General features: G+C 38.9%; 2 protein-coding genes across 2 annotated transcripts in view; one reads left to right on the forward strand and one right to left on the reverse strand.

Moving 5' to 3' along the window:
* LOC122915828 (rab11 family-interacting protein 4-like) overlaps window positions 1-12,039 on the reverse strand; it is a 31,703-nt gene extending 19,664 nt beyond the window's left edge. Inside the window, exon 1 of the mRNA XM_044262563.1 lies at window positions 11,966-12,039. Coding sequence (XP_044118498.1) covers window positions 11,966-12,039 — 74 coding nt within the window. The remainder of the gene's footprint in view (window positions 1-11,965) is intronic.
* PCSK2 (proprotein convertase subtilisin/kexin type 2) overlaps window positions 1-16,118 on the forward strand; it is a 278,454-nt gene that overhangs the window by 28,725 nt on the left and 233,611 nt on the right. The gene's annotated exons all lie outside the window — the stretch shown is intronic.

Below are 16,118 nucleotides of genomic sequence, written 5' to 3' on the forward strand. Positions count from 1 at the left end.
GGTGTGGACCTATTCTTCTTGATTTTGAGGGGGCTTCTCTGCATCTCCTGCATTTTGATGCTTGTTCCCTTTGCCATATTGGGGAAATTCTCTCCAATAATTCTCTCCAGTATACCTTCTTCTCCCCTCTCTCTTTCTTCTTCTTCTGGAATCCCAATTATTCTAATGTTATTTCATCTTATGGTGTCACTTATCTCTCGATTTCTCCCCTCGTGGTCCAGTAGCTGTTTGTCCCTCTTTTGCTCAGCTTCTTTATTCTCTGTCATTTGGTCTTCTATATCGCTAATTCTTTCTTCTGCCTCATTTATCCTAGCAGTGAGAGCCTCCATTTTTGATTGCACCTCATTAATAGCTTTTTTGATTTCAACTTGGTTAAAGTTTAGTTCTTTTATCTCTCCAGAAAGGGCTTTTATCTCCCCAGAGAGGGTTTCTCTAATATCTTCCATGCCTTTTTCGAGCCCAGCTAGTATCTTGACAATCGTCATTCTGAAGTCTAGATCTGACATATTACCAATGTCTGTATTGATTAGGTCCCTAGCCTTCGGTAATGCCTCTTGTTCTTTTTTTTTTGTGGTGAATTTTTCTGCCTTGTCATTTTGTCCAGCTAAGAGTATATGAAGGTGCAAGTAAAATACTAAAAGGGTGGCAACAACCCCAGGAAAATATGCTTTAACCAAATCAGAAGAGATCCCAAATAGTGAAGGGGGAGAAAGGGGATAAAAAGAGGTTCAGAAAGAAAGAAAAAAAAAGTCAAGAAAAGAAACAATTAAAAAAGAAAACGAATAAAGAAAAAGTATTAAAAAGAAATATATATATATTAGATAAACTAGTTAAAAAACGTTAAAAAAGAAAAGCGTAAAAGTTAAAAAAAATTTAGCAGAAGAAGAGAAAAAAAATTGAAAAAGAAAAAAAAAATAAATTAACTGCAAGACTAAAGAATCATGGGGAGAAAGCCATGAGTTCCGTGCTTTGCCTTCTCCTCCTCTGGAATTCCGCTGCTCTCCTCGGTATTGAAACTGCACTCCTTGGTAGGTGAACTTGGTCCTGGCTGGATTTCTAGTTGATCTTCTGGGGGAGGGGCCTGTTGTAGTGATTCTCAAGCATCTTTGCCCCAGGCGGAATTGTACCGCCCTTAACAGGGGCCGGGCTGAGTAATCCGCTGGGTTTGCTTTCGGGATCTTTTGTTCCCTTAGCGCTTTCCGTAGAGTTCCAGAGGACGGGAATGAAAATGGCGGCCTCCCGGTCTCCGGCCCAGAAGAGCCGAGAGCCCGGGCCCCACTCCTCAATGCGCCCTCAGAGAACTGCGCCCAACTACTCCCGTCTCCCTGGCCTCTGGCCACGCTCCGAGCTCACCGAGCCTGCTACCGGTTCAAGGTAACCCCAAGCTGGGAGCTCACTCCTTGGCTCTGTCTCTGTAGCTGGCTTCCCTGTTCTAATACCTGTAAGCTCTGCCACACTCAGATAGCCCTGATCCTTCTGTGACCCTGCAGGACCTGAGGCCACGCTGACCCTGCATGGGCTTCACCCCGGTTTAGCCTCTGGAGCGATGTCCCTCAGCGGAACAGACTTTTAAAAGTCCTGATTTTGTGCTCCGTTGCTCTGCCGCTTGCCGGGAGCTGGCCCCTCCCCCCAGGGTCTATCTTCCCATCCCTTTGTATTCACTTCTCCGCCAGTCCTACCTTTCAGAAAGTTGTTGATTTTCTGTTTCTAGAACTGCTGCTCTTTTTCTCTTCAATCTGCCGTTGGATTTGTAGGTGTTTGCAATCTTTAGACAAGCTATCCAGCTGATCTCCTGCTAGCTGAAGTAGTCTCAGCCTGCTACTTCTCCGCCATCTTGACTCCTCCCCTATTCCTGAAATTTTTGTGTGAGTTTGAAATTATTACAAAAATAAGAAATTACCCCCCAAAAAGATATATTGTCTCAAAATTAATAACATTCAAGTCTCTCCCTCTATGAAACAGAGAATTCAGTTTTCTCAATAACCATGAGATTTCATCCAACTTCTGTAGAACAGTATGAAATTGATCAGATTGTTTAACTTTCTGAACTTCACTTTTTTTTATCTATATAATCCAGATGTCAAGTAGAAATGCCTAAACTTTAGGGTCTAGATAAGATTCACTCAACTCCCCCCCATAATTATGTGACCTGTAGAAGTCCTAAACTCTTCTCAACATTCCCATAAATTCTGAGGGCAGAAGTAGATCCCCTTTTCACTTCTGGATCCATTTTTCTTCTCCCAGTAAATCTTTTTAGTTAACAAATTGTGTCTTCATCCCACACATGCAATTTTTATTCTTCATTATGCTAACAGGTGTGAAATTCAGCCTCATCATCTTGGGCTGTCAATCAGACTATCCCTACACTTGCTCTGGATGGCAGCTGTCACTTCATAGTTGTTATAGTAGTCTGTGTTTTTAAAAAAGCTTTCTATCTCATGATGGGAATAGATATTTCATCTCTGTATCAGGTTAAACAAATGACTTTTTGCTGTGTTAATTAAGAAATAAAATCATGCTAGAAAATATTCCTTTCCCTTCCTTTGCCCTAAAGTTGACATTCTAACATGTCTATTTGTAAGCTTCAGAATTCTTGTTGAGATCAGCTTACCTTGCACACAATCCAGGGAATCAGTAATGGTCTCTGGGCAGGTATCAGTAACATGCAGGGTCCCTGCCCTGATTGGCCCAAAGAAAGACAAAACCTATGTAGGAAAGAAATTTGAGTGAGAGTTAAAAATGGGAGAAAGAGCCTGGGTTCAAATGAACTTCACTGCACTTCTGTCTACTCACACTTGAAACAGAAATAATAACACCCACCTTACAGGACTGCTTCAATCAGAAAATGAGGTAATTTTTTTTGAAGAAATTGACATAGGTGGCGAGATGAATTTACAAATGGATCTTTACTTTGAACTGTTTTCTGCTAGTACGGCAACATCTTTGTTTATGGTTTGAGAATGACTCCCTGTTTGTGTCAATTATCCTATCTAGCAGATCCAGAAATGTTGGCATTCATGCCGTACCTTCTGGGGGAAGATGCCTATTGAATGTCCCAAAGCGTCAGCTGGTCCATGCAACATCTTCAGGGTGGGCCTCCTGGCATGCTCTGATTATGGTACATTGATTTTATTGATGACCCAATTTTTGGCCTTCTTAGATTTGCCCTGGAATTTTTAAATCCTCTCTATTCTGATTGTAAGCTAGTCTCTGACTTGCTTTGGCCAAAAGAATATGGTAAAAGTGCTGGTGTGCCAGTTCTAAGCTTGGGACTCAAGAGCTTACACGTTCCCATTTAGGTTTTTTTCAGTGTTGTATTTATTTTTGGAACACTGCCTCATCCATGAGAACAAGTCTGGGCAAAGCTGTTTGAGGATGAGAGATGAGGTGGAGGAGAACTGAGGTGCCCCAATAATAGCCAATCAGCACTCAGAAGTCAAACCAACTCCATAAACTACAACTGACTACACATGCATGAAGTCACCCAAGACCTGAACTCAGTAAGTCTAAACTGCTGACCCAGGAAATTGTTAGCTGAATAGATGGTTGCTATTTGAAACTACCAAAATTTGTGGTTCTTTGTAATACACATCATCATGGTGCTACATGACTGAACCCTGAGTGACTGAGAAGTTTCTTCCAATGCTAGAGAACTTTAATGAGGACCCATGGGGCTCTTCAGTCATCAGAGTGGCAGCCTCCTTCACAGGTTTGCCTGCCTTTCCAATGCTCAGACACTGATCATGTTCTTTGAGGTTCTCTGTGGCAGCAGAGGTATCCAACAGTGGCCCTAGGGAGCCATAAGACTAAGGAAGAGTCAACCTGGCAATTCAAAGACTTGTACCCCTGGGGCTAATAATACATTATATGTTAATTTAAAAGATAATAACTTTGTGTATTTATGCAAATGTATTGCTAGTGGCATATATTTTATAATAATTAAATGTTTTTATTCTATCAAAAAAAAAAAAGACTAAGGAAGAGTCTTTTGAAGAAATAGGGGTAGTCTTTACCTGTTGGTCTCTAGACCCACTTTTTGTCCCTTTCTTTCCACAGTAACACAGGAAGAAGTGAGGGGACTCAAGTAGCTTAGAAGTGTGAATGTAAGTCTTCCAAAGAGGAGGAGCTTTGGTTGTGAGAAAGATGCAAGTCAGTAGGGGTGAAGGTTTACAACCTATGTATAAGAGATTGCTCAGGCTGAGGGGCATGATTGTAATACAGGACTTTGTTATCTCCTTTTCTGCCTTTTAACTCCTCTTCTCTTCCTTTCTGTCCCCAGAAACTTCTATTCCATCAGCAAATCTGAATTGAAGTATTTGGCTAGCTATGGTTTAGGGAGTTGGCCCTCCCAGAGACAACTTCACTTTCATGAGACCATTCCCTTTCTCCCCATCCTTATTGCCGACTGCAGAGATTGCATGTGATCCCAGGAAATCAAGAATGGTCTTAGGAAATGTCAGTGTAATGCAGAATCTAGATCTGTCTATATGCAGGGCCCAAAATGAAACTGAGATAGATATAGATATAGATATAGATATATATCACTTCTAATTTATTCATTCATCTGTTGATGGACATATAGGTTCTTTCCATAGTTTAGCTATTGTGGACATTGCTGCTATAAACATTCAGGTGCACGTGCCCCTCCAGATCACAACATTTGTATCTTTAGGGTAAATACCCAGTAGTGCAATTGTTGGGCTGTAGGGTAGCTCTATTTTCAACTTGGGGAACCTCCATACTGTTTTCCAGAGTGGCTGCACAAGCTTGGATTTCCACCAACAGTGTAGGAGGATTCCCCTTTCTCTGCATCTTTGCCAACATCTGTCGTTTCCTGACTGGCTAATTTTAGCCATTCAGACTGGTGTGAGGTGGTATCTCACTGTGGTTTTGATTTGTATTTCCCTGATGCCAAGTGATGTTAAGTACTTTTTCATATGTCTGTTGGTCATTTGGATGTTTATTTTGCTGAAATATTTGTTCATGTCTTCTGTCCATTTCTTGATTGGATTATTTGTTCATTGGTTGTTGAGTCTGATGAGTTCCTTATAGATTTTGGATACTGGCCCTTATCTAATATGTCATTTGCAAATATCTTCTCCCATTCTGTCGGTTGTCTTTTGGTTTTGTGGACTGTTTCCTTGGCTATGGAAAAGATTTTGATCTTGATGAAATTCCAATAGTTCATTTTTACACTTGCTTCCCTTGCCTTTGGCAATGTTTCTTGGAAGAAGTTGCTGTGGCTGAAATTGAAGTGGTTGCTGCCTGTGTTCTCTTCAAGGATTTTGATGGATTCCTGTCTCACATTGAGGCCTTTCATCCATTTTGAGTCTATTTTTGTGTATTGTGTAAGGAATTGGTCCAGTTTCATTCTTCTGCATGTGGCAGTCCAGTTTTCCTAACACCATTTGTTGAAGAGCCTGTCTTTTTCCCATTGGACATTGTTTCCTGCTTTGTCAAAGATTAGTTGACCATAGAGTTGAGGGACTATTTCTGGGGTCTCTATTCTGTTCCATTGATCTATATGTCTGTTTTTGTGCCAGTACCATACTGTTTTGATGATCACAGCTTTGTAATAGAACTTGAAGTCGGTAATTTTGATGACACCTACTTTGGTTTTCTTTTTCAACATTCCTCTGGCTTTTTGGGGGTCTTTGTTGGTTCCATAAAAATTTTAGGATTATTTGCTCCATTTCTTTGAAAAAAATTGATGGTATTTTGGTAGGGATTGAATTAAATATGTAGATTGCTTTAGGTAGCATAGACATATTTGTTCTTCCAATCCAGGAGCATGGAACATTTTTTCATTTCTTTGTGTCTTCCTCGATTTCTTTCATAAGTACTTTATAGTTTTCTGAGTACATATTCTTTGCCTCTTTGGTTAGGTTTATTCCTAGGTATCTTACGGTTTTGGGTGCAACTGTAAATGGGATTGACTCCTTAATTTCTTTTTCTTCTGTCTTGCTGTTGGTATATAGAAATGCAACTGATTTCTGTGCATTGATTTTATATCCTGACATTTTACTGAATTCCTGTATGAGTTCTCACAGTTTTGGGGTGGAATCTTTGGGTTTTCCATATAAAGTGTCATATCATCTGCAAAGAGTGGGAGTTTGACTTCGTCATTGCTGATTCAGATGCCATTTATTTCTTTTTGTTGTCTGATTGCTGAGACTAGGACATCTAGTACTATATTGTATAGCAGTGGTGATAATGGACAGCCCTCCTGTGTTCCTGACCTTAGGGGAAAAGCTTTCAGTTTTTCCCTATTGAGAATGATATTCGCTGTGGATTTTTCATAGATGGCTTCGATGATATTGAGGTATATACCCTCTATCCCTACATTGTGAAGAGTTTTGATCAAGAAAGAATGCTGTACTTTGTCAAATGACTTTTCAGCATCTATTCAGAGTATCATAAAGTTCTTGTTCTTTCTTTTATTAATGTAGTGTATCATATTGATTGATTTGCAGATATTGAACCAATCTTGCAGCCCAGGAATAAATCCCACTTGGTCATGGTGAATAATTTTTTTAATGTACTGTTGGATCTTATTGGCTAGTATTTTGGTGAGAATATTTTGCATCCATATTCATCAACGATAGTCTGTAATTCTCCTTTTTGATGGAGTCTTTGTCTGGTTTTGGGATAAAGGTAATGCTGGCCTCATAAAAGGAGTTAGGAAGTTTTCCTTCCATTTCTATTTTTTGGAACAGTTTCAGGAGAATAGCTATTAATTCTTCTTTAAATGTTTGGTAGAATTCCCCTGGGAAGCCATCTGGCACTGGGCTCTTGTTTATTGGGAGATTTTTGATAACTGCTTCAATCTCCTTACTGGTTATGGGTCTGTTCAGGTTTTCTATTTCTTCCCGGTTCTGTTTTGGTAGTTTATATGTCTCTAGGAATGCATCCATTTCTTCCAGGTTGTCAAATTTGCTGGTGTATAGTTGCTCATAATACATTCTTGTAATTGTTTGTATTCCTTTGGTGTTGATTGTGATCTCTCTTTTTTCACTCATGATTTTATTAATTTGGGTCATATCTCTTTTCTTTTTGATAAGTCTGGCCAGGAGTTTACCAATCTTATTAATTCTTTCAAAGAACCATTTCCTAGTTTCATTCATTTGTTCTACTGTTCTTTGGGTTTCTATTTCATTGATTTCTGCTCTAATCATTATTATTTCTCTTCTGCTGGTTTTAGGATTTCTTTGCTGTTCTTTCTCAACCTGCTTTAGGTGTAGGGTTAGGTTGTGTACTTGAGACCTTTCTTGTTTCTTGAGAAAGACTTGTATCACGATATACTTTCCTCTCAGGACTGGCTTTGCTGTGTCCCAAAGATTTTGAACAGTTATGTTTTTCATTTTCATTTGTTTCCATGAATTTTTTTTAATTCTTCTTTAATTTCCCAGTTAATCCATTCATTCTTTAGTAGGATGCTCTTTAGCCTCCATGCATTTGAGTTCTTTCCAACTTTCCTCTTGTGGTTGAGTTCCATTTTCAAAGCATTGTAGTCTGAAAATATCCAGGGAATGATCACAATTCTTTGATACTGGTTGAGACCTGATTTGTGACCCAGGAAGTTATCTGTTCTAGAGAATATTCCAGGTACACTAGAGAAGAATGTGTATTCTGTTGCTTTGGGATAGAATGTTCTGAATATATTGTTGATGTCCATCTCATTCAGTGTGCCATTTAAAGCCTTTATTTCCTTGTTGATCTTTTGCTTAGAATATCTGTCCATTTCAGTGAGGGGGGTGTTAAAGTCCCCTCCTATTATTGTATTATTGTTGATGTGTTTCTTTGATTTTGTTATTAATTGGTTTATATAATTGGCTGCTCCCATGGTAGGAACATAGATATTTAAAATTGTTAGATCTTCTTGTTGGACAGACCTTTATGTATTGTATAGTGTCCTTCCTCATCTCTTATTATAGTCTTTGGCTTAAAATCTAATTTATCTGATATAAGATTGGCCACCCCAGCTTTCTTTTGATGTCCATTAGCATGGTAAATTGTTTTCCACCCCCTCACTTTAAATTTGGAGGTGTCTTTGGGTCTATAATGAGTTTCTTGCAGACAGCATATCGATGGGTCTTGATTTTTTATCCTTCTGATATTCTGTGTCTTTTGATTAGGGCATTTAGCCCATTTACATTCAGGGTAACTATTGAAAGATACAAATTTAGTGCCATTGTATTGCCTGTAAGGTGACTGTTAATGTCTTACTATATATTGTCTCTGTTCCTTTCTGATCTGTTACTTTTAGGCTCTCTTTTTCCCTAGAGAACACTTTTCAATATTTCCTGTAGGGCTGGTTTGGTGTTTGCAAATTCTTTTCATTTTTGTTTGCCCTGGAAGCTTTTTAATCTCTCCTTCTATTTTCAATGACAGCCTACTAGCAGGATATGTAATCTTGGCTGCATCTTTATCTCGTTTAGTGTTTTGAATGTATTATGCCAGTCTTTTTTGGCCTGCCAGGTCTCTGTGGATAAGTCTGCTGCCAATCTAATATTTCTACCATTGTGTGTTAGAGACCTCTTGTCCCAAGCTGCTTTGAGGATTTTCTTTTTGTCACTGAAACTTGTGAGTTTTACTATTAGATGTCAGGATGTGGACATATTTTTATTGATTTTAAGGGGTGTTCTTTGTGCCTTCTGGATTTTGAAGCTCTTTCCCTTTGCCAAATTAGGGAAATTCTCTGCTATAATTTGCTCCAATATACCTCCCCCACCCCTTTCTTCTTCTTCTGGGATCCCAATTATTCTAATACTGTTTCATCTTATGGTATCACTTATCTCTTGAATTATTCCCTTGTGGTCCAGTAGTTGTTTATCTCTCTTTTTCTTAGCTTCTCTATTTTCCATCAATTGGTCTATATCACTAATTCTCTCTTCTGCCTCATTTATCCTGGAAGTAAGAGCCTCCACTTTTGATTGTACCTCATTAATAGCTTTTTAAATTTCAACCTGGTTAGATATTAGTTCGTTTATTTTTCCAGAAAGGGATTTTATTTCTCCAGAAAGGGATTCTCTAGTATCTTCCATACTTTTTTCAAGCCCAGTTAGCACCTTGATAATCATCATTCTGAACTCTAGTTCTAACATCTTAGTAATACCAGTATTGATTAGGTCCCTAGCTGTAAGTACTGCCTCTTTTTCTTTTTTCCGAGGTGAGATTTTCTGCCCTGTCATTTTATCCAGTTAAGAAGAGATGAATGAGAGAACAGAATACTAAAAGGGTAACAATGGCCTCAGAAAAATATACACTAACCAAATGGGAAGAGACACAAAACCAGGGGGAGAAGAAAAGAGGGGAAAAAAAAAATATATATATATATATATATACAGATAGATAGATAATATATATATATTAGATATATATATATATATGTAAAATGGGTAAACATGATGAAGGGATGGAATATGAATGTAAAGATGGAAATTTAAAAAGATTCTAAAAAAGGAGTTGATAAGATAAGAAGTTTTGTTGAAAAAAAGAAAAAATAAGAATAAAGAATGTGAGCAGGCTGGAGACTAGAACAAAACTATGCACTAGATTTAGGGTATATTTTGATCTGTTAGAGGTAACTGTATCCCAGAATTTTAAAGAAAGAAAAAGTTGTATGTACACAAAAAATAAGGTTAAATACAATGAAGGGATAGAATATGACTAATAATAAAAATTTTTAAAGATTTTTTAAAAAGGTATTGATAAGATAAAATAGTTAAAATAGAAAAGAGGAAAAATTTTAAAATAGAATAAGAAAAAAATTAAATTAAAAAAATTTAACTTTGAGAGACTAAAGAATCATGGGGAAAAAGCCATGAATTCTATGTGCTATATTCCCCTTGCTCTGGAGTTCAACAGTTCTCATTGATCAGTGAACTTGGTCTTGGCTAGATGTTCTTGCTGATCTTCTGGGGGAAGGGACTGTTGCAGTGGTTTTCAAATGTGTTTCCCCAAGGCAGAAATGCATCACCCTTGCCAGGGGTCAGGCTAAGAAATCGGCTCACATTTGCTTTTGGGAGCTTTTGTACAGTGTACAGCCTTGGAGGATGGGAATGAAGGTGGAAGCCCCCCAGTCTGGCCCATAGTAGCTGAGAGCTCAGAGCCCCACTCCTCAGTGTGCCTTCAGAGAAAAGCAGTCAATCCCTCCCATCTACCTGGTCTCTGGCCACACTCCAAGCTCACCTAGCCTGTGACTGAGCACACGATTTCTCTCTGGCACATGGCCCCACTTGGAGTCTCCAATCCCAGCAGATTCCTGCCACACACTCCCACGCTGCTCTTTCTGGAGAAGGAAGGAGGGGGTCTCTCCGGATCTGCCACTTGTGGGGTCTCTGCTCAAAGTGCAGTGGTACAAATGTGCCTTAGATCACAGTTTCAGATAATCCCAAGCTGAGAGCCTACTTCTCAGCTCCGTCTCTGCAGCCAGCTTCCCCACTCCGATACCTGGGAGCTCTGCCACTTTCAGACACCCCTGGTCCTTCTGTGACCCTGGGACCTGAGACCACCCTGTCCCTGTGAGGGCTCTGCCCCTGCTTAGCTCTGGAGTGATGCTCCTCAGTGGAGCAGACTTCTAAAAGTTCTAATTTTGTGCTCTGCTGCTCCACCACTTGCTGGGAGCTGGCCCTTCCCCTGCAGTCTATCTTCTTGTCACTTTGGATTCACTTCTCTGTATGTTCTACCTTCCCAAAAGTGGTCGCTTTTCTGTTCCTAGAATTGCTGCTCTTCTTCTCTTTGATCTCCTACTGAGTTTGTAGGTTTCAGAATAGTTAGATAAATATCTAGCTGAACTCCTGGGACCTGATGATATCAGGCCTCCTACTCCTCTGCCGTCATGCTCCTTCCCCCAAACCAGAGAGTTTTAACTGTTTGGAGGGTCTGGACCAATTTAAGAATCTCTAAAAAGCTGTGGGGTCTGTTGGGGACAAGAAAATGCATAGAAGCACAAAATCTGGGTTTGAGGCCATGCTTACTGGAGCATCCATGGATTTTGTAAATGAATCAAACTCTGGTCCAAATGAAAGCGGGCAGTGGGCTCTGAGAGGATTTTATATGCATTTTGTTTGCTTCATAATTGGCTACCAGCTCCCTGACATTCCCTCCTATTGAGGAACGGGAATGTGTGGGCTCAGGGAAAAGCTTTAGCTTGGAGCCATGGCTATCAGGGAGGAAAGGAAGCAAGAGGGAAGGAAGAAAGGCAATAGGAAGTGTTGCTGGGACCCATAAAATTTTGCAGCATAATGAGAATTTCTAAAAACTCTGCAAGTCTGAGCTAGCAACATTATTATACTGTCACCCAGCCTGAACCTTCAAGCTGACAATTTGCTGTAAATTCTTCTTTCACTTGTTTTTCTCCTTCCTTCCGGAGCCAAGCATATTTTGTCTTAAGAAAAAAAGGTGATGGCATAAAAGAAGGGTGGGTGTGTGTGTTTGTGTCTAAGTGAAGAAAACATTTGAAAATATACTAAATGCTGATGTATATGAGAGGTTTCTTACTGTAACACTCAGGTGAGTGTTTGAGGACCTAAGACTATTTCTAATATGCCTTTTCTATTTATAAGATTAGCATTCTACTTGAAAAACTAGGGAACGCATGAGCATTGTATCATCGAGGTCTCTGTAGGCAGTAACCTTATACAAAGCATCTGTCTTTCTCTGCTTGTGGTGGCCTCCTGCTTGCACACTGATCTCCTCAGACAGCCCTTTTCAGATGCTCAGAGGATAGCAGATTTGGGCTCTACAGCCCAAAGAGGCAAAATAACACCAAATAACAACAAATGCCTGCAAACGAATTTTCTGTTAGGTCTGTGACCAGTCACGTTGTCCATTTATTGCCACTTTCCAATTTCCACTCCATGAGACCAGTTAGCTCCATCTCTGTCCTACCTGAGACACTGCTCCTAATCAGAGAATCCCAGGTTTTGGGTCCCAAAAACATAGCAGAGAGGAGGTCACTCACCAGCTTGGCTGTCCTTCAGTCACACTTTTCTTCATTAGGAATTCCAGCCTGCAAACTCTCAGATTCATAGCCATAGTTGCAAAGGTATCTGGGGCACAGACCAACGCTGCAGTGGAAACAGCATGATGGGAAGTGTGCTGATTTCTAGTCAGGAGACCTGGGATTTCTACCAGGAGTTCCTTCTCAACTGGGAGAGCCCTGCCCCTTCCTGAGCCAGAACCTTTTCTCATTTTATAAAGTGAAGTGGTTAGTCAGAGACAAGGTGCAAACCAATTGCCTCCAGGGAACATAACCATTGACCTCTGTATTGTGACAATAGGATGTGATGGGGCCTCTGGCTTGAATGTCCTCTTAAGGACACTCAAATTTAATTTTTTAAAATATTTTTACATCTTTTATATTTCAGTTTGAAGATAACTTTAGACTTTTCTTTTCTTTTTTTTTTTTCAAAAATGGCGCATGCACGCCGAGGTTCATAGTGGCATGGTTCACAATGGCCAAAAGGTGGAAGCAACCCAGGTATTCATCAACACACAATATACATTCAAGGTATAATTAACCTTGAAGAGGGAGTGAATTCTGACACATGCCACACATGGGTGAACTTTGAAGATACTGTGCTGAGTGAAATAAGCCAGTCACAAAAAGTAAGATGCTGCCTGATTCCAGCCTTTCCCAAGTTATGGTTACATAACCATAGCACAAATATCAAAGCCAGGAAAATAACTGATATAATATTACTAATCAATCTATAGAAATGGTTCAAAATTTTCCAAATAATATCTTTTCTACTGATCTGGGATCCAATCAAGGATATGCAGTCACAAAGGTGATGTTATCTTCTTATTGATGCATCATATCATGAAGCACAGGATTTTGGTACATTTCTTCTCCAGTGAGGCTGACTTGACCAGTTCTTTAAAACAGTATCTCTCCGGTTTCTCTATTATAAAGGTATTATTTTTCTTTATTTATCATCTTATTTCACCCACTAAGTTTAGTATCATTGCTGATGCTTGCCAGTCACAATTATTACCAAGGTGTTTCCTAAAGGGTGGTATCCAATTTCTACCATTACTTCTATATTATTAATTTGAACTCTACTCTAAGAAAGAGTTTTCCTTTTGCCTCCACTAATTTCTGAAAATCAGTAAAACAAAGCCCGAATAATATCCCTCCAATGCTCATTGGTGCTTGATAACATCAAAGTACTTTCTAGTGTTAAAATTTTCAGATTCATCATGTCCCCCACAACAGGAAATAAAACTCCCAAGTTTATACCACCTGACAGTGATCAGAGGCACAAGTCTTCGGAAAGCAAAAGGTCAGCACACTTATATTTTCTTTCCATTTCCATTCTCCATCCACTCTCACTTTTTAAAATCAAATCCTGACATACCCTGAATGTATCAGTGGGGTTAAGCAGAAAAAAACATTCAAGAAACACTGAGCCTGGAAAATGCACATGAAATATTTAGTTTAATTTGCCCTGGAGAATGTGATTTTTAATGAACAGGAACTAAATCATAAAAGCTGCAGTGTTCTAAAAGATTTTCATTCACACACCAGACTCCTAGACAAGTTTGCTGTATCTTTGAAGTTCATCCGGTATCTGCTGCTCTGGCCCCAAGGCCCCCTCTCCACTGTGCCAAGAAGGTCATTTGAAGGATCCTTATAGAGCTCTTTCAGGCTGGTATCACCAATTAACAGACAGAACCATTAGTGTAGAATTCCAAGTTTTCAAAGTCCTAAAAGCTGGGAAACAAAACTCTTTTTTAAGCCAGCTAGTTGTTTCTTGTTATCTGTTGCTGAGTAACAAACCAACCTAAAACTTAGTAGTATAAAACAACAGTGATTTTATTATGTTCATGGAATTGGGACCAGAAATTCAGGCAGGGCACATGGGAATTCAGGTGGGAAGGTTTAGTAGCTGAAGGATGATTAGCATGGCTGGAGTCTGGGATCATCCAAAGATTCCTCATTTATATATTTAAATATTTTTTATTTATTTATTTGACAGACAGAGATCACAAGTAGGCAGAGAGGAAGGCAGTGAGAGAGAAAGGGAAGCAGGCTCACCACTGAACAGAGAGCACAATGTGGGGCTCAACCCCAGGATCCTGGGATCATGACCTCAGCCAAAGTCAGAGACTTTAACCCACTGAGTCATCCAGGTGGCCCCCATTTATATATTGAGCACCCAAAATGTGATGACTTCAAGACTTAGCCCAACCAAGTTTGTCAACCAAAGCACTCCACAAGTCTCCCAAAGTTGCTTGGGCTTCCTCATAGCATGGCAGCCTGTGAGTAGTTGAATTTCTTAAATGACAGATCAGGACTTTAGGAGAAAGTGTTCTGGTGAACAAGGCAGAAATCACATGGCCTTTTATGACCTAACCTCAAAAGTCACATCATTTTCACCATACCCTTTTGATCAAACCAGTCACATTCCTCAGCTTCAAGAGTTGGAATCATGTATTCCATCGTCAAAGAACTGGCACCTATGTTTTAAAAATAGCCACACTCTTCAAAAATGAAACATTAGGAAAATACATACTTAAATAAAAATGAAAATATTTGCTTTGTTTGAATAACTTCCCTTCCTCCAGAAATTTCATGCCACATTCCCCAGATATCCTTCTGACTGAAAGAATCTCTCCTTAGGGCTCTAATGGCTCCTTGCCCATAACTGTGTTAGAGCACACTATACTCTAAAAATATTTGCTAACACTTACTGAGTGCTCACTATGTTCCAGGCGTTATTCTAAGAACTTTCCATGCATTATCTTACTTAATTCTCAGACAACATGAGGAGACACTCTTATTTTATAAGTGAAAAAATAGAGACCCAAAAGTGTTAAATAACGTGCCAGAGGGCCATGTTAAGTAGATGAGCCAGTGTTTAAACCAAGGCAACCCAGAACTCATGCTTTTAAATCATTCTATCACAGAGTATCATTTATATGCTACTGTGTGTATATAAGACTTCCCTGGTGGATTGAGAGCTATTTTCATGTCATATTTACCCTTGGCTCTCCAGCACAAAACACAGCATCTCGTTTATGACAAGCAATAGCAAGAGGCATAAAAGACATGAACAGGGAATTCAAAGAGAAGGATTTAAGTGTTTAATGGACATAGGAAAAGATGTTTAAGCTTTAAAAACAATTAGAGAAATCCAAATAAGATGGCATATTTTGTTTGTTTTAACAACATTAATTAAATGTTAGGCATTAATTAAAATGCCCAATGTTGAAAGTAATGGACAATGGATATTTTTATTCTTACTTTTTAGTTATTCTTATACAACTTCATAGGAAACCTTTTGGGGGAATATTTAGGGGCACCTGGGTGGCTCATTCAATTAAGTATCTTCCTTTGTCTCATGTCATGATCTCCTGGGATCATGCCTGGCATTGGGCTCCCTGCCCAGTATAGAGTCCACTTCTCCCTCTGCTTCTCCCCCTGCTCATGCTCACATGCATGTGCGTGCTCTCTCTCTCTCAAATAAATTTTAAAAAATCTTCTTAAAAATGCTAATGTTCATAATCTCTACTTAAATGATTGAATTCCTGGGATGTATCCTTCAAGAAAACTCTTGTCTATGCACACAGTGACATTTACAAGACTGTTCATCACAGGATTTTATAAAATAACACCTTTATTGAGACATAATTCACAAATCATAAAATTTGCCCTTTCAAAATATACAATTCAGTAATTTTTAATATATACAAAAAGTTGTAAAATCTTACTATGATCTACTTTTTGATCATCCTAAAAAGGAACCTTGTACCATTATCAATCACTCTGTGTTGCTGTCTCCTCTTAGCCCCTGATGTAAACACTAATTTACTTTGTATTTCTCTGTGTTTATCTGTTCTGGACATTTCATATAAAGGAAGTTATACAATATGTGACTTTTTTTTAAAAATCTGGTTTCTTTTCTTTAGCCTGTAGTTTTTAATTTTCCTCTGTGTTGTAGCATATAACAATGTTTCATTTATTTTTGTTCTCAAATAACATCCACATTTTGTTCATCCTTTCATCATTTGGCTAACATTTAGGTTGTTTCTAGTTTTTACCTATTGTTAATACTGCTATGAAGAAAATTTGTGTGCATATCTTTGTGTAGGCATATGCTTTCATTTCT

This window comes from Neovison vison, chromosome 8, assembly GCF_020171115.1.
Source record: "Neovison vison isolate M4711 chromosome 8, ASM_NN_V1, whole genome shotgun sequence".
NCBI lineage: Eukaryota > Metazoa > Chordata > Mammalia > Carnivora > Mustelidae > Neogale > Neogale vison.